Source organism: Gobius niger (genome assembly GCF_951799975.1).
Source record: "Gobius niger genome assembly, chromosome: 19".
Lineage (NCBI taxonomy): Eukaryota > Metazoa > Chordata > Actinopteri > Gobiiformes > Gobiidae > Gobius > Gobius niger.
The window spans coordinates 13,370,324-13,394,643 of record NC_136870.1 but is presented as its reverse complement, the minus strand read 5'-3'; the positions used below and the strand labels follow the sequence as shown (position 1 = coordinate 13,394,643).

At 42.6% G+C, this 24,320-nt stretch overlaps 1 protein-coding gene across 2 annotated transcripts in view; it reads left to right on the top strand.

Moving 5' to 3' along the window:
- Window positions 1–1,326, top strand: part of nrg3b (neuregulin 3b) — a 250,922-nt gene extending 249,596 nt beyond the window's left edge. For both annotated transcript variants that reach the window (XM_079577588.1, XM_079577587.1), the window contains exon 9: window positions 324–1,326. In XM_079577588.1, coding sequence (XP_079433714.1) covers window positions 324–867 — 544 coding nt within the window. In that variant the 3' untranslated portion in view covers window positions 868–1,326. The remainder of the gene's footprint in view (window positions 1–323) is intronic.
- The last annotated feature ends 22,994 nt before the right edge of the window (window positions 1,327–24,320 follow it).

The following is a 24,320-nucleotide window of genomic DNA, read 5'->3' as shown; positions in this document are numbered from 1 at the left end:
TTGCTATACTATACTTTTCCAGAAGATAAGTCTTGAAAGAAAATGTTCCCAGGGAAAGGTTTGAGACACACTGAAAACAGTTCCATGACCCACCAGTTGGGAACCACTGTTTTAGGCAGTAAAGGGTTGGTGGATGTGTTGCCTCACTTGAACAGAAAAATAAGGTAAAAGTCAGAGTAGATTGACAGATTTAACTCCATCCTCTGATCCCCTGTTTTTTTTTTTATTCCTCTGGGAGACGGGAGTGTCTGGAACAGAAAGGTCACCATTTAAATGAGTGGCAATCTCATTCTCACTCTGCCTCTCCTCTCTCCTCCCCGCAGGTGTGAAGGTTCAGCCGGCGGACGGGTTGGCACTCTCCTCAGCAGGCCATCGCTCTCTCACTTCACCGTGCGCAAGGGGTGGACCGAAGTACCCTGCACCCACCTGGACCGGGCCGCCATTTTCATCCCGCCCTCGCTGCGCACCCGATCTGTTCCCATCATCCCCTCCCTCCAGGCGGGAGACCCGAATCAAACTGGAGTTCTGGTTAGCAAGACGTCACTGACAACTATTCCGAACCCTGCGTCGTCGACTTCATACGAGACTGACGCGGTCGCCAACGCCGCGAGCTTCATTAGCGTAACATCAACAGCTGGATCTTCAATGGAACTGAGGCGGGATTTGGATAGCCAAAATGAGACTGGGCTAAAGGAGATGCAGAACCCAACCGCAGTTTTGAAGGCGACAGGCCAAAGAGTAGTCCAGGAACTGAGCCAAGGTCAGACAAACCTGAAATCTGGAAGTGCAAACAGTTCCTTGGCCGCGACCGCCGCGCCCAGCTGCCGAGCGTCTGGTAGCGGGCGCGCCAGGCCTTCCGCGAGCTGATTGGATTAACTCTGTAAAGCTTCACAGACACTGTCTCCAATAAACTGTAATACCGTTGGCGTGGCTGCACGGGATTGTTAGCAGGTGGGCCCATCTGTGTGGCGCTGTCGGACCAAAAACAGATGCTCTGATATTTGGAGTGAACAGATTGTACTGAAGGGGGGAAAAAAAAAGAACAGTGACACGACAAAAGAAGTTACAGGGAGAGACAGACTTGTGAATACAATAAGGACAAAGGACGTACACAGGACTCGAGTGGGAGCTTGACTTAAACAGTGTATTGACGAAATACAAGCCACTATTTAAAAAGGAGCTTCTACTAGAAACCAAAATAGTGTGTCATCTCTATGTTGTTTCTCTATTGTAAAGAAATGAAATTATATATGTCATATTATATATGTCAGATAGACGTATATATATTTGACATACAATTGTGACAAAATAAAGACTAAGATAATGGTGTTATACACAGGGTTTTTCATTTTCTATCTGGGTTTTGCCTTACTAGAAATAAGGTTTATTTTCCAGACTATAAGTCGCACATTTTTTCACAGTTTGGCTGGGAGTGTGACTTATACTCAGGTGCAACTTGTATATCAAAATATATAATTTCACAAGTTTGTTATTTTCACACTGACAGCCACTAGAGGGCGCTCTAGGCTTGTGTACCAGTATCTGCTACTCCTGTACCACTGAAGATTTAGAAAGCAGTAATCGAGCGTCAGAAATAAAGTGTGGAGTGGGCAAGAAACTTGTGAGGGACTGGCGAAAAGCAGAGGTCACTCTTACTGTAATGAAGACAACAAAAAAGCTAGATGACCACAGCTAGAGGAACGAGTTTGCAAATGGGAGCTTGAACAACGTGATGCCGGGAGAGGCTTGTCAACGGAGGAGTTACGCCTCCATGCCCAGGTAGATGCCAAGGCTGGTGCGACTTAGACTCCAGAGCGACTTATAGTCTGGAAAATACGGTTATTGAGAAGGAAAGGAAAAAACAAGGACTTACATTTGGTCTTTTTGCTGGGTTTTACTTCATCCTGCGCGCAGCCAACAGTTTTCTTCACCCTCTGATGAAGATTGTTTGCTGGCAGCTAACCTGCCATATGTAAATTTCCATTGGTTTACAATCACACAAATGGTATATGTTTTATTATACTCACTCATACATACATACAAACAAACATACAGTCATTTTAAAGTGTGCCAAATGCTGCTTAAAATAGGATACACCAGATCAGTGATGTTCCTACTTTTTTTTTACACCAAGTACCACCTCATAAAATATTGGACCAACCAAGTACCACCATGTCAAGATTAAAATGTGGTAAATTGACCTAAATCAGACTAAAAGATATCTGTGTTGGGTATTAACAACATCTAAAACCAATCAAAGAGACACATAACTTAAGGTGTATATCCGATCCAAACTACTGCCTGTATCTCTATGGCAACACGAGACACCTGTCGAGCTGTTGCCACCTTTTCAAGAATCCTCATTAAGTATGTATACCTCCAGCTTCTCTAACAACCCTATTAATTAAGGCTCATTGTTTTCGCCTTCAAATATTGAAGCACTCGGCTTAAGAGGTAGGGGTCCGGCGGATTAATTAGCCTGGAAAGAGAAGGCACAAAAGGCAAAGTGATCGTTGTCCTACTGAATTACTTCTTATTGTCTGCCTCACAATGACAAATGGGATTATGGCTAATTATTTGACGGTGGATTACAATCACATGGAGGAAAAAAAGAAGCATGTTATGGCCCCCGTAGCATCTATCCGTGTCAGGGTTTAGCGCTATTCTGGGACGCTCTCTGGTGAATAGGGGCCACTGTGAGCAATTACAATGCCGTCGAGAGTTCCCACTCGGTGCAACTTCTAAATATACCCTGCGATGTATTTGAGACAAACATGAAAGAGGTCCTGCGCTTTGTTTGCTTTGTTTTTGGGGGAGGCATATCAACAATGTAAGACTTTTTTTCCAGGTACTAAGCAGAGATTTTAAAGAAAAGTGGTGGAGTACAAAGTAGGCTACAGATGCCTACTCTAAAATATAGTAAAGTAAAAAGTTTTCATCCTCAAATTCGCTGGCTAAAATACCTACCATTTACCTTTTACTGTGTGACTTTCCTTGCTGTTTTGCCTCAGCGTTGGATCACTTTTAATTCAAAGAAAAACTTCAAACTTTTTTATTTTTTTGTTGTTGTGAAGACTGATTCCTGGGGATTTGTAAAGCAGAAACAGGTGTGGGCAAAGATACAATTAATCTGAGATGTGTAGGTTTGGAAAGGCAGCAGATGTTCCCCACATATTTGCATATAGAGATGGGAGCGGCACTGATGTCAGGGCTGACATTTGCGTTCCATTCGCAAGGCCATTTTTTAAAAGAATCATTAGCTGCAGATGAAATGCACACAATAATGAGGCACTCGCACTTTGATGAGGTAAGTGAGGACTATGGCTCTTCAATATAAAGGCGGTAGCATTGCCTAATTGGAGAGAAACTGTTATTCTGTGTAGCTTGAGAGCTAACGATAACGCACTGCAATCATCATTTATATGTTTTGATGATGTCGTGGATTACAGTCACCCTCCCCAGGAAACACTACCAAAGAAATGCAGTTTTGGAGATGCTCTTTACAGTTTTCCCAACGCTGTCCCTTGTCAAACTTGCAAATCCTCAATTTTCCTGTTCCATCTTTCTGTTCACTCTATCAGCGGTTCCCGGCGGGAGTTGGACTTACCACGAAGAGCCACAGCCCAAATAAAACTACTGACTTCATCCACCGGTGCAGATGAATTCCAAACAATGTTTTACAAGTATAAAAGAGCAAAGTGAGCCGACTGAGACCGGCTTGTGCACGCTAACCTGATCGGGCTAATTGCTTTTAGCATCTTCTTCTACTACAATCGCAAAAATACAGCACACATGCAGCGCTCCCTTTTTTAAAGTCTGTTTGCAAAATATAGAACGGGGGAAGTGAATAACAAATTAAGTATTGGCTTGAAAATGGAAAAGAAATAGTGAAGCAACTGTGGGCCACCCGGTAGCTTAGATGTCATGTTTTTGCAAAGGCCGGCAACCCAACGAATGTTATTTGCTGCCTGTTGTCAAAATACTAGTGACTGATCTATAGGCGTATTGCTCCCATCCTAGATCTGACGGCGGTATGTTGTTTGCTTTTATTTCAGTTCTACCACAGTTAAAACGATTATATAGAGAGATCAATTACAAGCACAACTGGGGGCAGCAGAGGGAGGGGAGGCTCGCGTTCTGTCAGTCAGACCTGGTACAGATCGAGATTTCAACTTATTGGTATTCTTAATCAAACTGGGTCATACAATCGGACAATGTTGTTTTTCTTCCGAGTTGTTTTTTGTTTTGTTTTTTTTGTTTTTTCTCCAAGAAGAGCCGGAGGGGCCCTTAAGCAGACATTGATTTTTTTTTTAGGTGGGCCAACTCTAAATTATGTTTTGCTCCTGGCACTGGCAACTGCAGGAGCGGTTTGGAGAGATGTTGCAACAACCACCACCGCACACAAACAATCTCCACCAACAAATTGGAAGTATTAACAGGACTTCAGAACTGCAAAATGTAATTTGCTGCTAACTGGGTTTTTTTTTTTGTATTATTATCAAAAGCTATTTTACAACTCAAGTGGGCAAGTTGATATCTGAAGGGTGTTTGGAAAAAAAAAAGTTGTGCTTCCAAACCTCTTCATTTCGTTATTGGTTTTCTGTAAATGAGTTTAATTAATTGGAATGGAAAAGAAGTCTAAATCAAGGAATGGAACAACATTTTACTGACCATAAAACCAGGACTGAATTAAAGCAGAATTACTATGCCCCTAGAGGGCATAAGCGCTACTGCAGGTGTCGTAGCATGTTACGTTTTTTTACTTGTCTGTGAGAGTAAATACTACACTGACAGAAAAGACAAAGGGAGAGAGGGATATTGTACATCCAATAACACAATGGAGATCATTTTTTTCACTCAAACTTGGCTGTCAATACTGTTTAAGTGGCGCTAGCGCTAGCTTTGCCCGTTAGCCTGTTAGCTTCTTCTTCGTGATTCCATTAGTGTGTATTGGGTCTCCAGGTCGGAGCAGGGAAAGTTGCAATTGGGGTTTTCTGGCCAGAGACACCAGGGGGAGATGAAAGATCCCCCATTCATCCCATTAACACTTTGTATTACCCCCACAGGGACTACGGAAAGGATTTATTAAGGTAAACAAGTTACTTAGTACTGCTTTAAGAGACTAAAGCCTCAAACCATGACTTAACTATAGCACAAAGTCTACACAAATCTAATGTCACTAATTTTGAAAGGGGGTCCGGTGATATTGCTGCAATTCCAAAATCCACTAATCAAATAGATAACCCAAATATACAGTTAAATACTTTTTTACTTTATTTTTATAGTGCTTTTCTACCTCCCCTACATGGAACATTCATCCATTCACACTACTGTAGACAGACACTGAAGCAAAGTTGGTTAAGTGTCTTGCCCAAGGAACTAACAACACTAGGATTGAACCACCAGCCCTAACAATGTGCATGCACTCATACCAAACCAAGCTACCGCCCATCCAAAGCATTTGACCTCTCACAACACGGCTCATATATCTCAAGGCTTCCAAGCTACAGCTTTACATTTCCAATTCAGAGCATAAAGCTGTCTCGCGCCAATCCACAACATACTGCAAAACACATATACGTGCATAAATATGTATAGAGCTTCAGTACAGAGGTCCCAGTCGACTGCCGCTATAGAGGGAATCTCTAGGTTTTCCGAGTGAAAAGTTGAATTGGTGACAGTGGAGGATGTAGCAGCGGAGAAGTGCGTCCCTATAGAGCGTGAGTATAATGCGATTCGGTGTGGAGTTCAACATCGCCCGGTCAATCTTTGATCAGACCACCCACAGAACCAGCGCGGCTCACAGAAGGCACAGGCAGCGGAGGCCTATTCTCTGCAGAGGTGGAGATACCTGGAAGGCAGCACCCGGCAAGAACCTGCCTGGAGCGACAGTGTGGGATAGAATAACATTAGCACAAAAAGAGAGGTCAGAGTAAGTGAACTAAACTTTGATAGCTTTTTTAACAACACTCGATAGTATTTGAGAGTCTAAAACAAGGAGTGAGCACAATGAAGCTCATAGATTTTTATTACACAGCTTTACTACAGTTGATTCATTGACATTTTTTTTAACATAACATTTATTTTTGTTTTTAGGAAACCGTGATAAGCGGCGTGTGCAAGTGGAGCTGTCCATGGTACTACATGGCTCTTTCATTTACATTATTGTACTTTATTTCAAGATTCAAGATTCAAGATTTTTTATTTGTCAAACCATGTGAATGGTTTGAAATTATGTTTCTCTCATCCTTGATTGTGAAGCGGGGGGTCATTTATAGTCTTTACACTGGTAAAGGTCAGGGTTAATGATAAGCGCATGAAATAATACATTAATGTATCCTGTTCCAATGTTCCATGGTCAGAAAGAATACAATGGTTATTGTATTATTGTTATGTACCATGCTATTATTGTGCACTGATTATTTTTATACATACTGGACAAAATCTATTTTATTTTTAACATTTCAATTCCAACATGAAATATTGTGTGCTTTGCATAATCCGTAACAATGCAACCAAGCGCAAGGTGTAGAAGGAGCTGTCTGTGTTACTATACAAGCAGTTCATTGAAAGCAACCAAGATTTGTTGAAGACTAAATGCACTATATTTGTAAACTATACATACACATCCATTAAAGGCAATACACCTGTTTTACCAAAAACAGCACATTTTACAACTTCAGGGAGCAAAACTGTCACTGCAATGTTAACAACTAGGCTACCAAAGCTAACAAAGCTTTCATTTTCGATACACTTCACAGCTAATTATAATAATATAATAAAAATGATACTGACTATCAAGTATAGAGGCTTTTTCCTGCCCTTTCTTCAAGTGCTCTCTCCTCAAAGTGCCTCGCACCTTCAAATCACAGGAAGATGTCACTCACCAAAATGAGGCAGGTTTGTTGGGGGTGGAGCTCTCATAGCCTTCTGCTTATTCCATGTTGACTCTTTTATGTCGGTTGGGGCTGTCACGCTCTCTGGCACTCTGTGAGAGGAATAGCAATGTTCCAGAGGTGCGGCGGGACGGCGAGCCTCCCAGCCAGATGGTGTGAAGATTAGGAGGACAGCGGGCCTGCATGTGTAATGTAGCACAACCAGCGTGGACCCGTCCTCTGCTCCTCTCCATAACCTGGATAATAAGCTTCGATATTATGCTCAATTACCTCTTTTGATCTTTTGACTATATGACAATGATACTACAGTCCAAAACCTAAATCAGTCTAGGTTTTTTTGTCCCTTTGCGGAACTACCATACTGCTGTATTTAGATTTACAGACTGTACATTAGAGAGAGGTTACTGCAAAATATGTGTTAAACCACAATTATTTTTTTTAAGCCAGTTTAATTACTGACTTCCTACCACTGGCAGCCTTTCAGTCTGAATCCAAGCCTTCTTTCCTGTGCCAAAAGCCTCAAAAGAACACATTGAATATGGACATTATTTGAAAAGGGGGGAAAAAAACGGCAAAGGTACAGTCTGAAAACTACCTAACACTACCTTTGACATTTTTTCACACATCCACCTGCAGATACCGGTGGCAATTTTTCACCTGAAAATGAGCTACAGTTTGTGTTGACTGAGATGACAGCTGCTGCGCCGTGCTGACACAAGAACAGCACAGTCAGTAGTTCAAACAGTTCTCCTTATGTACTTTTAGCCAGCAAACATCAAAATAGTGCAACACTGTCAACACAACCTCTTTCCGCAGAGTGTTGGAACATTTTTTATTTCATTTTTTTTCTTCTGGCCACCATTAAATTTGCACAAATAATATTCCTTGAAGCCGAAGTGCACTTACTATAATGTGTTCTTTGGTTTGCTTATAGCCATCAGCGGCATTATTAAAGCGATCAATTCCAACGGAAAAGGAAGGGGTAATGCACGGTCCAGGAATGGAGACATTACATTTTGGAACGGGGCCAAAAGTGCTCAATCTAGAGTGTTCCCCAAGCAATGGAATACACCCTCCATCTGCGCATGTTTATAGATCTGCAGGATAGTTAAAAGGATCTGGGTTAAGCATCTCTCATCTATTTGGAGAGGGGAATCTGTGCAATACAATGGGACAATGAACAACATTTGTCCGTTTCAGTGTAAACAATGTGGTGTGTTTGTTGCAATGCAGAAAACAAAGATTTCACACACTGGTGGTGACATCCATGTTAAATTGTCATTTGCGCTTATAATAATTTACTGTCATGGAGGCTTATAGCGACATGAAATAGAACCCAAAGGAAATATAGCATTACATAAAGCCTGTTAGATGCATTGTTCTTTTTGTGTTTCAATATTGGAAGCCAGGGTATGATCTTTAATACATATTTCACAAACATGACCTATATTTGTGTCTATACATGCGCTTCCAATGACATCACGCGTAGTTCCATTTTGAATACCGAAGTAGACGAAGTAGAATTTTCATGTAATCGTAATCCTTGCTCAAGAAGATAACAGTTAAAACATGTCCCCAGAGAGCGCACGTTTAGGTGATATAAGCAGCAAATGTGGCGCAGACGTCGCAGCGCTGTCTGTCGAGCTACAGCAGGATTTACTAAAGATCTGCTTCACTCCTCAAACTAAATTAACACACCAAAGAGGAAACAGAAAACCTTTCTCTGTGATTTTTACAGTTTGTCATGTCAACAGAGTCCCAGTCTCAGTCAGTGTTTAAGCTGCTGAAGACGTTAGCATGCTACTGGTTAACAACTGTCATGTGTGGCTCACATCTATGAACACTGAGGAAATACTACAGTATCAGCTCAGCTCTGACCTCTGTCACATGTTGTATCCAAGGCTAGATGTTTGGAGTTTGGTTCAGGGATTTCTCTTGGAGAGGTTGGAGCTGAGCTGTTGAAGTTAAATGCTGACTGGTAGCATGCTAGCGTCTTGAGCAGCTTAAACACTGACTCACTGTTTCTTCACATAAATGTGCATCTCTGGGGGGGGTGTTTTAAATGTTATCTTCTTGAGCAATGAATGCAAGTTCATAAAAATGCCACTGTCAATCATTTGCCTTTCATTTTCATCCTGAGAAGAGATATTGCTACATCTTGTAGTGCCGCAAAATTCTACTTCGGTGTTCAAAATGGCCACCATAACAACAAAAGTCACATGACTGAAAGGCATGTATAGATGTGAGGCAGACATGTCCAAATCAAATACTGGTTTGCTGATAACAACTATACTACTTCACGTCATGTTTAGGCAAGGCAAGGCAAGGCAAGTTTATTTGTAGAGCAAGGCAAGGCAATTCAAAGTGCTTCACAGTTGCATAAATACAAGAAAGCAAATAGAATCAATATAATAAAAACATCAACATAAAATTAATCAATTACAGTAAAAGGCAAGAGTGCAGATAAAATACTTTCAGTCATATGCACGGGCAAAAAGAACTGTTTTCAGCCTGGATTTGAACATTGTCAGAGTTGAGGCCTGTCTCACATCCTCATGAAGACTGTTCCAGATTTTAGCTGCATGAAACTGAAACGCAGCCTCACCGTGTTTATTATTGACTCTGGGAACCACCAGGAGGCCCCTCCCTGAAGTTCTCAGGGCCCGAGATGGTTCATACGGCTCTAACATGTCAGAGATGTACTTTGGAGCTAGACCATGAAAAGACTTGTACACAAGCAGAGCTGTTTTAAAGTCTATTCTCTGAGTGACAGGAAGCCAATGCAGAGACTGGAGCACTGGACTAATATGGTCGTATTTCCTGGTTCTCGTCAGGACTCGAGCAGCAGCGTTCTGGATGTACTGTAGCTCTGATAGCTCGTTTAGAGAGGCCAGTGAGTAGGCCGTTACAGTAGTCTAGCCTGCTGGAGACAAATGCATGGATAAGTCTGGTTTTGACACTATTCCTCTGATCTTAGCAATGTTTTTCAGATGGTAAAAAGCTGCTGATGTTATTGCTTTGATGTGGCTGTTCAAGTTCAGGTCTGAGTCCATGATTACTCCTAGATTTCTAACCTGATTTTTTGGTTTTAGAGAGAGAGACTCAAGGTGACTGATAACACTTTGTCTTTGTGCCTGTGGGCCAAAAACAATGATCTCAGTTTTGTCTGAGTTTAGTTGGAGAAAGTTGTTTTGCATCCACAAACTGATCTGTTGGATGCAGTGACAGAGAGTATCTACAGGCCCATGTTCACCAGCCGTCAGTGACACGTAGATTTGAGTGTCATCTGCATAGCTGTGGTACGACACATTGTGGTACGACACATTGTGGTACGACACATACTTTACTGTTTGTTTTGTTTTGGTTCTGAAGTCAGAAAGCAGGAAAAAGCCACACACACATGAGGGGTTGCCAGATCAAAACAAAAAGGGACCCAGATTTATCCCCATAATCCCAGCACCTGTTGCCAAAACAAGCCCTGCTTAGTGTTATTGCAGACACTGAACCTCAGGGATGCTTAGCATTAAATGAGGAAAGGCATGTTTACATAAAGTTGTAGTTTTCTTTTTTGTTGTTTTTTTTCCTTAGATTGGTGCCTTTTCCCTATATGTTTTCAAGATCTACACAGACAAGATTGTAAGAATGTAGACCAAAGTTCTTAAGCTGTCATCGGTATTGCATTTTGACCCCATATATATAAGTACAACCCAAGGTCAACCGTCTCCTTCATTTTTTTTTTTACCGAAGCTTCACCTTGTCTGACTTTAAGACAATGAAGCAGAAAGACCTATTTGTCTGTCCGTCTGACGAAGTGACGCGCTGACATTTCGCACTGATGTTTTTGACAGCTGAATTTTTCCCCATTAAATTCTAATGCAGCTGTCGCCCAAATCCCTCATCGTGACATGGCCATCTTAAGTAATGGTCAATTATCTTCGGGAATGATACAAGGGTTCATTCTGCGCGGACGACACGCTCCATACATCATCAGGAAGCACTTTATTTAGAGGTCCTGGAGGCGGAGTTGTGGACCTGATGTCAATGAAGTAAAGCCATTCTGATGTCTCCTTTTCTGTGTTGCTGCCTTAGTTGAGCCTTGAAGAAGGTGCTGTTCACCTTAACTAAGCATTAGCAGGAACAAGTTATTTGTGTCAATAGTTAATTAGTTGCCGGGACTATTTGTACATGTAACACAGAAACCTCGTTTGATACTTTCAGCTTACTTTCCCATTTGCTTGCAGTCTTTCAAATCCATAAACAAAAGTCTCCAGTAATACAGGACATGAATCACATCCTGAATCACACGCCAGTCTTCCACAGCACAAACAACCTAGGAACGATTAAAGATGACACACATGTTGACATCCTGCCACTTTATGACAACAGATTTGAAGGAACATCAATTTAAAGAGCTGCCTTTCTGTTTTCCTTATGGGTGGCATGTGTCTGGAAAACTCAGTCCATTAGGCACGCAACTGGGAATCATTCTTTCATTTTTCTTTTTTTCTTTATACACGGGATTGACGTTGCATACGTTTAATGACCATCTCAGAGTATGCAACCAATTAAAATATACAAGAAAGAAATCCAGCATGAAAGATATGAAAAGATGCCCCTCGGGGGGTGCAGCAACATGGCACTCATACTGAACAACGAAGAAGTGCTGCTTGTCTAGTACATACTGCACATGAATATGGGTAAAAAATGATATTACTTACATTACGTCAAATTACAAGCCCAGGTCATCGAATAACTTTGTAAAACATTGTGTGTGTTCCACTTCTCAGCCTCCCCAATAAGGTCTACAGGGTGCTGGAGAGGAGAAGCCAGCCGATAGTTAAACCTTGGATTCATGAGGACCCTGGTCGCAGCACACTGGGCCAGCTCTTTACCCTTCATCTGGTGCTGGAGAGTGCAAAGGAGTTCGCCCAACCAGTCTGTGCTTTGTGGATCTAAAGAAAGCGTTCGATCGTGTCCCTCGTGGGGGGTGCTCCTGGAAGATGGGCTCCGGGGCCATCTGTTAAGGGCTGTCCATTCCCGGTATGACCGCAGCAAAAACTTGGTTCGCATTGCCAGCAGTAATTCAGACATGTCCCCAGAGCATGTTGGTCTCCCCCAGGGCTGCCCTTTGTCACCAGTTCTGTCCATTACTTTTATATACAGAACCACATGCAGGATCTTATCTCTGCTGCTCGGCTTCATCAAATTAGGACCTTCAACGCACACTAGGGCAGTTCGAAAGCCAAGTGTGGAGCGACTGGGATGTAAAACCAACACTTCCAAATCCGAGGCCATGGTTCTCCACTGAAAAAGAGGTGGCTTGCAGGTTGGTGGAGAGTCCTATCTCGGGGTCATGTTCATGCGAAAGGGGTGGAAGGAGCATGAGATTGACAGACGGATCGGTGCGACGTCCACAGTGATGCAGTTGCTGTGTTGGACCGTTGTGGTGAAAAAAGACTGAAATGACAAGATCACAGATACAATGCGTTGCCTTTGCAGGGATAGGGCAAGAAGCTCAGTCACCCCAGAGAAGCATGAAGTAGAGCCACTGCTCCTTTACATCAAGAGGAGCCAACTGAGGTGACACGGAAATCTGTTTCGGATGCCTCATGGTCATGGTGGAGGAGTTCTGACTGTATCCCACAGAGAGGAAGCCTCGGGGCACGCTAGTGGGACTGTACTGTACTGGATCCCCCAAGAAGAGCTGGAGGAAGTGCACATACATAGGGAGGTTTGAGGATCTCTGCTCAGACTGCTGCCTCTGCAACCCGGCCCCATAGATGAAGCAGCTGAAGCAGAGTATGGATGTATGGATTTACAAGCTTCTCACAGCCCTATACCGTAGTCAATTATTCACCGTCCACATTTGACAGTTTATGTTTTATAGGATTGAACACCATAATGATAAACACACTGATGTGATGATGGCACACGATACATTACACATAGAGGTAAGGAGACGGGGAGCCAAAACTCTCACCACTGACCACTGGATCAGTGAATGACTGAGACACTGTCACCCTGACATTACTTCTTCAATTACTGCTGTAACTTAAGTACTGCTATCTCACGCGCACTAGCCTTTTGCTTGCAGTGGGATCATGGCCTACATTTGCTACCAAAACAAATCGTTAATCTATATGTTTATAGCTCATGTTAAGAAAACAAATCATTTACTATACACAACTGTGTGTCACCAAGACAGCTGTCTTGCCATATGGAATAACATCAGTCAGTTCAGAGCTGTGCTTCTGGGCCCTAATGGTATGCTGCTCAATGTCCCGTCTGAGCCAACCGGACAGTAACACGCTGTATAATGAGGGCTTCGACTGGTTTGGCTATAGCACAGGTCTGCTGCAGGTGCCGGGCTAAAACGGGAGTAAACTGGGTCATAGGCCATGGTGTGATTTCGACAGAGGTATAGGAAAAGCCCAGCATGCATAAATGTGAGCAGAGAAGGTAATGCGCTTGTCATAAAAAGAGCTGTGCATTTGATCTCAGGGTCACTGCACACTGTGAATCAATAAGCACATCAATCTTCTATTAGCATACCTGCAGCTATAAGCAATAATGTAAATGTGTTTATAGCCTATGTTATTTATATTTTCAGTAAGGACTTGACATGCCAATTGAGATTGGAACCTTTAATCATAAAAGACAGTCCACACATTAATCAGTTTGAGTTTTTGACCAAGGTGAGATCCATGTCTATGTACCTCAGTAACCCTTTGGAACCTAAAAGTAATGTAGAGTAAAAACTCCAACATGCTTCCCATAATTAGGTTTGGACTATACATTCTTTACCCCGTTCTCACTGCGGCCATAGAACGCTGACTCGCAGTATATGCTTCCGTAGGAGTAGGACCAGAGCTTTGGGAGCATGTGCACATGATTGGAGGGTGGTCAAGAGGTTGTGACCCCCTCTTCATTGACCCTCTTGGGGACTTTGAGCCACAAACACAGATTGTGGTCCTGACCCTGGCTCTGTTTGTGCAGTAATGCAGATCCCATCGCGCGCCTTGTCAGACTCACTCTTTAGCATATTGCTGACTTCAAGCGTATTGTGCGCGCAGCGACAAGGAAACTCTTATTTTCAATCTAACTTTCATATTGGTGTGGGACTTGGGCTTTTGGCACCATTTGCTTCGATCATTTATTTCAATATTTGACATTGCAGTGAGAAGTGAGAGCGGTGACTTTGCGGAGCGGTTTTTGACAGCGACGAAATGTGTTTTTAATCATGCTATCCGATGTTTGTTTTGTGAGCAGTGTTACAGTCAGCAATAATACATTAATTCATTACATTCCCTGTATAGTAACTTAGCCATACATTGTCTACTGGATGATTACATGATTCTCTAACCCTTTTCCGTAGTATGTCAATAAGTGCAATTCTTAAAACATATTACATCTGTATCTGAACAATAATAAAGATCAAAACAAACGAAAATATATAATCCTTTCCTTCGGCTAATGCTGACCTTTGCCAGAAATTCCATCAAAATCCTATAATTGCGTTGTTGTCTTGCCAACATCTCATTTTTGGTTGAGATTGTAATGTAGAAAAATAGCTTTTGTTATTTTTCAAAATGATGCTACACAAATGTCCCGCATCCCACTGAAAAAATGATTATTCTTCCACGTTTTAGTGTGCACACAAAGGGCACAGGTGGCCACAATGGGGAGAGGGGGGGGGTGAAAAGAAGTTGAAATCATAACCAGTGGTATTTCCAGGCAGCAGACCAATTATTATTTTTCAGCCGTTGTTGACCTTTGGCCCTGCCCTCCACTGTGTAAACTCCACTCCCTGACGACCCACCAGTGCCTCCTAAATCTCAGACCGATCCGCCTCGTCTCGTTGCTTGCATGGAGGTTTCTCTGGTGGCTCTTTAGTGGCACTTTTCCAACAAGACAGTGGCCGGCTTTATTTCTCACAGCTAAACTTTATCTAAAATATCATCTCCGCCTCTACCAATTTCCCATTATCTATATCTGTGATTAGGAGCTGCGAATAACTGCTGCAATCTCCTCCTTGATGTTCTTTTCTTCCGCAAAGCCAACAATTGCACTTTTTTTATTCTCTCAGGTCGGGTTCACACTTTTTTTTCCCGCCCACAAAATAATTCTGTTTTTGCCTCAAAATCGTGTTTACAGCACAGCAATAGCGTGGTAACTTAATTTATTAAGTGATGACATGAAAACAGGACGCGCAGTTGTTTCCATGGTGACGTGCTTAACCATAACTCTGACTTCATATTTACACATATATTTTTGTGCCATATATGAATATACGTTTGATAATTACTTTTATACAACCAGCAGAGTAACAGGTTTCTGCTTTTAGATGGACTGCATTAAAACCTGAACCTGGGCCTATTTAGCTGCCGGAAAATGTGCCCCAAGTTCAGCCGGCGCAGTGTCCACTTTCCAAGCGCTTCTCGTCTGGCGAGCGATAGAAATGCTTTGTGTGTGGAAGAGTTGCAGAGAGGTGCTTAATGTAATGGAATGGCCAGGTTGAACATTTTTTTTAAAAGTTCCCCAAGCATCGTATTTCTGTGAATATGACGAAAGAAAAACTCAACTTTACTCTAGGGACTGGAGACCGAGTTACATCAGGTGACTCAGGAGGAACTGCTGAGAACATCATACAGAATACCTGTTCAAAGGTATTGTTCAGAGGCATCTGTTGAGAAAGAAAAAAGTTTGTAGTAGCAACAATGACAAAAATCATATATATATTGTGGATGAGTCGATGCAATGGGAGTCCGTTGTAGTAGGTGATCGGTCGTAGTACCCAAATGTTTATATACACTTTATAAAAATACTTTTTTTTCTCACTGTCTGACATGAACCAGTCACAGTCGGAAGCACAAGTCTGGTTCATCCTTGGGTGCAATTTGAAGATGCCTGAAGGTGCCACGTTCATTGATTCAAACAAAACAATGTATATGCAAGAATACAAAAGATGGAAATGTTCAGCCATCATCCAGATCAGAAAGAAGGCGGGTTCTGTGTCCCAGAGATGAACGTGCTGTGGTCTGAAATGTGAATATCAACCCAAGAACTAATGCAAAAGACCTGGTATAGTGTGTCATTATCCAAAGTGAAACAAGTAAGCCGATGTTCCACTCGACTCAACTCAGTACACACTTTTCGCTAACACCAGCTAAAGTTGTGCTAAATGCTAATATCGGCAGTATCCCCTTTTAGAACAGCAGTATGAATCTATGAAGTATTAAATCCGTATGACCTGCATGTTAATAGTGAGGGATGTCCACTGTCTCGTATGAGGCCAGCTGTCTGTTCACGTCTCATAAGTCACAGTCTAGCGCGCTTTGGCCACAGCCAGGGGTCAGTCCCAAAACGTATACCTGGTCAGACTGGTTTGGCCCTGGCCTCGGAGGTCGAAAAGCTCGCCACACCGGGGTGAACAGGCATTGGGCTGAGAAGTGTCTGCCTGTGGAAAAGGGGCTGTACTGTATCGACATGGGCTGAGAGGGAACTCTGCCAGGAAGAAGAACTGACTCCAAAAGAAACTTAAAAATAAAGGGAGGATAAAGATTTTAATTTTCTTACAGGAAACAAATTGAATTGTTTGACCTTAATGACCATCGTCACATTTGGAGGAAAAAGGGGGAATCTTGCAAACCTGAGAACACTATCCCAACTTTGAAATACGGGGGTGGCAGCATCATGCTGTGGGGCCGTTTTGCTACGAGAGGGACTGGTCCATTTCACAAAATAAATGACATCATCATTATGTGGAAATATTGGAGCAACATCTCAAGACATCAGCCAGGAAATTAAAGCTTGAACACAGGTGGGTCTTCCAAATGGACAATGACCCAAAGCAAACTGCCAATACTGGTTACAAAGTGGCCTAAGGATAACAAAGTCAATGTTTTAAAGTGGCCATCGCAAAGTCCTGATCTCAATCCAGTTGAAAATGTATGGGCAGAGCTGAAGGGGTATGCACACAAGATGGTCTACAAATATACAGTTTAAAATGCCATGCTGCCAAATATTAATGAGATGTATGTGAAAAGTAATATAAAACCGTGTAGAAATTTCAATCTCTCATTCTTCTGGCATTTAGAAAATAGAAATAATGAGACTCAAACGCAAAGAAATAAATCACAAACTTGCAAAATTAGCCCCACGTGCAATAAGTAAAGCAGTCCCAGATCTTCAGCCCTGCCACAACTGTGGAGGAACTGAACGTCCAGCTGTGCCAAAGGCTCTCCAAGTGCGCTCTGCGCTATTACGCATCACGCATCACGCCTCGCCAACCGCAGCATTACCTACCATTCACCACTCTCATAATTTATTATATTATATGTGTAGGCTAGGTTATCGCCATTTTACTCACAACAAAAAAGCACCAAAGCACATGCTTACCATTGATGTCTTTGTGAGTCCTTCTTCTTCTCCATATGCGTCACTGCCAACTCCATTTCTCTCCTGTCACTTCCATCTCTGTCCTCAAACGTCTTCGTGTTTCAGACTCCGTGTCACCCGTACGTCCGGTTGTCCGGTGACCGCGGCGAGCCTCGGATCCGCGCCGGGTTCCAGTGCATATGATGCGGGGAAACACCTCTCGTCACCTCGGCAAAGTCGGGCCTCGGCTCCGCTGCTGTTGTCCACAAAGTCCTGCGTCTCTGTCAGAGTTCCTCTTGAGAACGTGCTGCCAAATGTCCTGATGAATCTGATGTGGTTCATTTCTCCGCAGTTTCGTCATATAAGGATAAAACATATATAACATTACAGCTGTGTTTAGCTCGCGGGTTTTTGAACTAGATTTGACGGACACTCGCTCTGTCCAATGAAAACACGTGTATCAGCTCGAGGGCGTTTGGGCAGGTGAGCCTGCGCTCTGATTGGCTGAAGGGTCAGCTACGTCATATCCAGCAGTATTTGTTAATAATTATCAGCATTACATTATAAACAATCTGAAATAAACTGTTGTAGAGCATTTCTTCTGATGATCTGGGACTGCTTTACTTATTGCACGTGGGGCTAATTTTACAAGTTTGTGATTTATTTCTTTGCGCTTGAGTTTTGGAATCGTCATCGCAAGTGGTCAAAAACACTCCGTAAAATAAAGTCGTTTCTGAATCGGGTTAAATGTAATGGACAAACCCTCAATGGGAGCTTGGGGGCGCTGTTTTAGCAAACGTCTTATATGGTCGTAATTCAGGGATAAGACAAACGACCACTTGTGTCGTATGGATTTGGAGGACTTGTTGGAGATAATTGTTAAAATTCTAATTGACCTAAAAGTTAAAGTAAAAGTTAGTAAAGGTTAATTCTGGTTTCCTGTCAGACTGTGAGAAAAAATCCATATGTGTTCTATGGTTCCTACTGTAAATCGTAAATTGCCTGTTCCAGCGTTGCCTAATCTGTGGTACTCCCAGGGGTACGTGACCAGACTCACGGGGTATGTGGAGAAAATGTTGGACAAATGTTGACAACAATAGGGATGACACATGTTTGACCGTGTATTTTAATATACTTGTATAAACGAAATAAGCAGTGAATTATTATGATAGGAATTGTCATATGTTGCAGACAACAGAACAGTAGTTTTGTGACGCATTTGTAAAGGAATGCTACATCGTGAGCTAACACACTCTGTACCTCCTTTGCAGCAGCTAATGATACAGGTGAATGACAGGATCACTTCTACTGAAGTCGAAAAAGCACACGGAGAACTGATCCAAACTCACAAAGGAGAGAGACCGCAGCCATATTGATTTCTTACAATATCACACTGCCTCATTGTGTAGACTTAAGACTATGCTGTACCTGCCTTTTAAGAGAGACATGTTCTTGTTTGTGCCGATAACAGGGAAAGTAATCTGCAGATAAAGATTCAAAATTTCTCTCATTGCGTAATATAGATAACACATTTACTGCTTTCTATTGTTAATCGTGAGATACTTGTATTCGTGCCAATGTACCTGGACCTCTGATTAAAGGAAATGTGAACCTATTTTGTAGACCTTGATCATTTATGCACTGGCTTAAAAACATCAATGCAAAATTAATGAGAACCTGAGATGAAATGATTCCACCCATAAACTAAATCAGCCAAATTATGTTGAATTAAACAATAATCACATTTCCAATCAGTGACCATTACACTGTGTGATCCTGTGGCCAAAGTGCTTGCAGAACCACCATCAGTTCGTACAGCTCATGCATCAGGAGAATCCCAACACATCTTATTTGTTGTTTACGGCTTCATTCTTAAACCGAAACGACTGGAACCAATGGTGTGCATCTAGTAACCCCTGCACCATATGTTCCCATTTGTCATACAGGCCCATGTGCCACTGTGAGTTAGTCATAGAGGAGTAAGAGACAGTGCGATTTTTAGATATTCATTTTCAGGATGGATTCTCTGCCCTTTTGTGTCTGAAACCCTGTGAGCATTTAGCAGCATTTTGTAAGCATTTACCTAGAATTACTCAGATTAAAAATGGGGTTAAACTGTTACCTTACACTGGCAGCTAAATTGTCAAGAGATTTGTGAGTTCACACCCCACTGGTAGAGGTGAGCCTATTGTGAATGTTTTAGGAGCACCTGATGAAACCGGAATCAAAGGCTCAGGCTCTTTTTGCTGCGGAGAGAGTACTAAACACTCAGCCACTGTGTCGCCAAGTTGAGAGTACTATGGATGCAAGTCTAAAGAGGTATCCAAGACCCCAAAAAAAGAACTGCAATATGACAGCGGTGAAAAATAGTGTGAAAGTCTATTAGTGGTTTCAAACTTGAAGAATTACTTTTGTTTGACAGCTCTAACCACTGGATTAGTCCATGCACAGTTTGAAAGGTCGAAGTGCTCAATTATAGACTGACAGTAGCTATATTAGCTTCTGGCATCAGTTTTTCTTCACTGGCTTGCATCTTGCTTTCACCAGCTTGGATCCTTCCTCTCCAAAAGTCGCCAATGTTTGTAGAGAGAGTGAAGTCAAAGAGCTATTTAGATCATTTATATGGTGTCATAGTGTGACCATAGGGCCACATGTTATTCCTGATATCAACATATACAACATGCACACAGACTGCATCTCTGGAATCGCTCATATATGGTCCAGTTTGAAAACAATTTGGAGAAAAATCTAAACTTTCTCTAATTATTCAAAGCTCCTTTAACAAATACTGAATTGCTGATATAGTTTTCTACTAAATAAAGATATAAAGAAATGGAGAGGAGAAAAATGCTGTGAATAAACATCCATATGGACCCGATTTCGACTTGACTTTATTCGCATGTGATAAAAGTTTATATTTCACCAGAAAATGGCTAAAAACAGTGGAAAATTGTGTTTCCCAAAAGATTCTGTTTTCCCCATCGGTGAGGCCACACCCCCTTCTCTGATGAGATGCCGTCTGTATCATGGGTCATGTACTCGAACCGTTAAGAGCCACATGAGGGTCTGTTCATCACGAGTGACGTGCAAAGTGGAGCATGACGCCACAGGCGGGGGGAAATTACAGTGTACTTGTACCAGCAGGACTCCAGGTCCATGTAAATAAAGCACTACCTCTAAACCTGCAGGCTGCCGAGTGGGCTATATTACTGTACCAACCGCACAAGGCCATGGGCCAGGCAAATCAATGGGACAACAGGGGACTCAACAGTACACAAGTGGAGGGCAATCGCAAACATCGCCAATATGGCACCGAGAAGCACAGCCGCGCTTCATCTTCACCCCATGCCGAGCAACCTGAGTCCTATTCTAAGACGAGGCGGGCACCACATCAAAGTCACGTCCGCATTCGGAGCCATCATTCAAGCTGCCCCACTGCAGACTGGCCTGGAAGAGCGCTTTTTAGAATGACGTAATGCAACTCCTCTACCGCGGGAAGGTCATGGACCAGTGCCATGAACTCTCTCACTGGCCAAAATTAGAACAGGAGCACCACACTCGCTATAACACCTCTAAATGCATTTACTTCACACACACAATCTCAATCAGAAGTAAACAAAGACACACAGAAGTTCAATTCAAGAATGATTCAAAAGCTGCTATCATAAAATTGCATTCACTTGCTTTACAGTCCCCACAACTGCCCTTCCATTCAGCTCAAGCTAATGCCCCACTGCAAAGATAAGAGATAAGATGGTACTTTATTGATCTCACAGATGGAGAAATTGCATTCGATGAGAGAGCATCCGGCAGCAGCACCCATTCAGTGCGCACCACTCTTTTTCCACTCTTTTTTTTCCTTGGTGAAAGATGGTTGTGTCGCGGTCGCCATCTTCACTGCTTTGGTCACAGGAGGAGCACTGGTTGATGGGAAATCCGTAGACGATGACCACGGCGGTGGAGTTCTTGCGCTTGGCCACGATGTTCTTGGCCACACAGGTGTAGTTGGCCGTGTCGGACAGACGCGCCTGCTTGATGATCAGGTTGTGGTCCACGGTGATGTAGAAGTTCCTGTTCTCGGCCGGGTCCATGATCTCGTTGTCCTTCAGCCACTCCACCCGCATGACCTTGGAGGAGAAACTGTAGCTGCCCTCTGTCTCCTCTGATCATCTGAAACGGTGCACCGCCTCCTGGGCTTGTCCCCGTCTCAGAGCGTGGTGTCCTGCACTGGTCAGCTCCACCTCGTCCTTCCTCTTCCTCCTGCACAGCTCCCTCCACAGTCTATCACCATCTCCTCGTTGGTCCCTTTTGTTGTTTCCTGTAGCTCTTCTTGTGACGCCTCCTCCGTGCTGCAGGTGTGGGGGCTCTTGGTGCCTCTTCACTGTTCAGTGTCTCAGAACAAGATGTTTGTAGATCTTAAATGGGTTTAGCTGATGAGCTAGCAGTTTGTTTACCTTCAAAAAGCTGCTTTCTTCAGGACCATTTTGGACTCTCAAAGTAAACAAATCCACCAAACCTCCACAAAAACACGGTAAAGACGTACAAAAGTATCCAGAAAAACAACGTGGTTCACTGAAAAAGACAAACAATTCACTGAAAAAGGCAAACAATTCACTGAAAAAGGCAAACAATTCATTTGCACCAGGAGAGAGGGAGGTCACTTTCTGTTTTCACGTCGCCATGAAAAGGTGTCCATTTTAGCAGTTAACTCCCACTCCCACGGGTGCCGCTGTCCGAGGACTCAAATCCAGAGGGGGAACCCAGTCCAGCGTGACAGTGAGTTGTTCAGATTATTAGCGTGCCCTGCTCTTGTCTGCGGAGTGACCGGTCCTGTCCTCTGACTCGACTGTTGTTGATGGAGAAGATGAGTTGTTGTGAAGCCACCTTTGGCATCACGACAGTCTGTGAGATAAGCTGTTGCACAGACTGGGGGATGAAGACAATAAAGCAGTTTGTTTTTTCCCACAAACACCATTGCCACCACAACAAACATGCATGATGAATACGTAAATTGCCTGCAAATAGGATATTATGATATGATATAATGATATACCGTATAAAAACATGAAATCTCAAAAAGTCGATATTGCACTGGTATTTTAGGCTTCAATAAACAAAGTCTGTTTTCATAGCATATTCATTTTGTGGATTCAATGTTGTCATTTTGAACAGCTGTGAGCAGAGAGCGTGTGGATTCTCCAGAGACTTCATGGTATCGCATCTAGTGTTGAAAGTGTTTTGAGAACTCGTGAAGGCCACAGGAACAAATGAAATGTGATAGAAAGAGACAACACAGGTGCAACACATATATGGGAGCGGCGCTGATACATTTCCAAAGGGCCTTGATGACATACTTGGTGAGCCCTTGCACTCACAAAACACTGAGAAGGTAGCTGTTGTGTTTATCTCTTTTTGCAATCTCTCAATCTCTTTTCTCTTTATGCCACATCAATGAACTATGAAAGCAGAAAAATAATGTCATTTTCTATATTAATGAACTAGTGCATTGCTCATACTACCTTTATCAATATGTTTTAGAGGAGATTATGTTTCATTTTATTTTTTGGGACGTGATTGATGTTTTAGAACAATTTCAAGATTTGACCTTTTTGCTAATGTAACAGAGGTGGACGAATAGATGATGGAAGTATTTTAAGTTATTATGGCTGATCCAACCATCGCTTCATATGGATAAGTAACACTACTCTTGTTAACCCACTGGTAGATAGGTGTTGTAATTTTGCTGGTTTTGCTTTGTTTAAAATGTAATTTAGTTAATTCAGTTACTTTGGTCAAACCACTTTTCATTTGCAGATTCCAACTCGGTCAGAGTTCATGAGAGGCACGGTGGTGCAGCGGTTAGCACTCGTGCTTCACAGCAAGAGGGTCCAGTGTTCAAGCCTCGGGCCTTTCTGTGTGGAGTTTGTTCTCCCCGTGTCTGTGTAGGTTTCCTCCGGGTTCTTCGGTTTCCCCTACCACTTAAAACATGTACAATAGGCCATGAATGAGAGTGTGTTTGAGAGTGCGAATGTGGGACAACGGATGCAAATTAGCCCAAGACTACAATCCAGTGTGGTGTGTTCAACATGCACTCTAACAAATAAACCCATAAAATGAACTGGTTCTGATTATATCACAATTCATCTGTTCACACAGGGTGCTGAATGCATAGGCTGCCAGTGACAAAGTTATCAGCTATCAGCCTCTGCAGGCTGTCATGTTGAAGAAGAGTCAAAGACGAGGCTTGGCCACATTTATATATTAAGTTAAAATATAACCAGACAATGGTTTTATGATATCAATCTTATGACACAGCAAGGTGCGTATACCAAGATCATTCTGTTGAATGTGCTCCACAGCGCCAACCCAGGGGTTGTGAAAGCTCGACACTAGAGCTGTCCTCGATCACAGAAAACACTGCTAATGAGCAGAATGCTGTTTAGTTTACTGGAGATATATCCTGGTAAGAGTGAGGATGAGGAATGTATAGAACGACTGCTTTTGGCTTAGAAGCAGTGGCTGGATGGTGTTTGGCTGTTAATCCTCAAAAGATTCCCAGCGTGCAGCCATGTTTGTTATCACTGGTGAGAGGTGTGGGATTCATTTTTTGTATCTTTTATGTCACCTCATCAACCACTAATATTATTATTCTGTCCTGCTGCACTTTTTTATTTATTTATGTCTCCATTACTCTGCAGATGCCATTCTGTTTGGTAGTCAGGTGCTTTAACCACAGTTGACCATGTACGGTGTTTTTTAAGTTGTCTGTTGAAAATGTGGCCACAGCATCCAATATTTATAATTCAGAGAAATTGGAAAATGGCCCGAGTTTTGTCTCAACGATGCACACGCCATGTTTTGAAGTATTTGAAATTCGCAGGAGAGACGTGAGGCTTTGAAGTGTTCTGGCTACTGCTCGTCAACAATCTGAAATAAATAAAAGACGGCGGAGTAAAACAGACATTTAAACGTATTCCCTCAGAATTAACTCCTGGTTTACAAGTCACTTCTGCTTCAGGTCTTCGAATGCTAGTATATGCTAATACA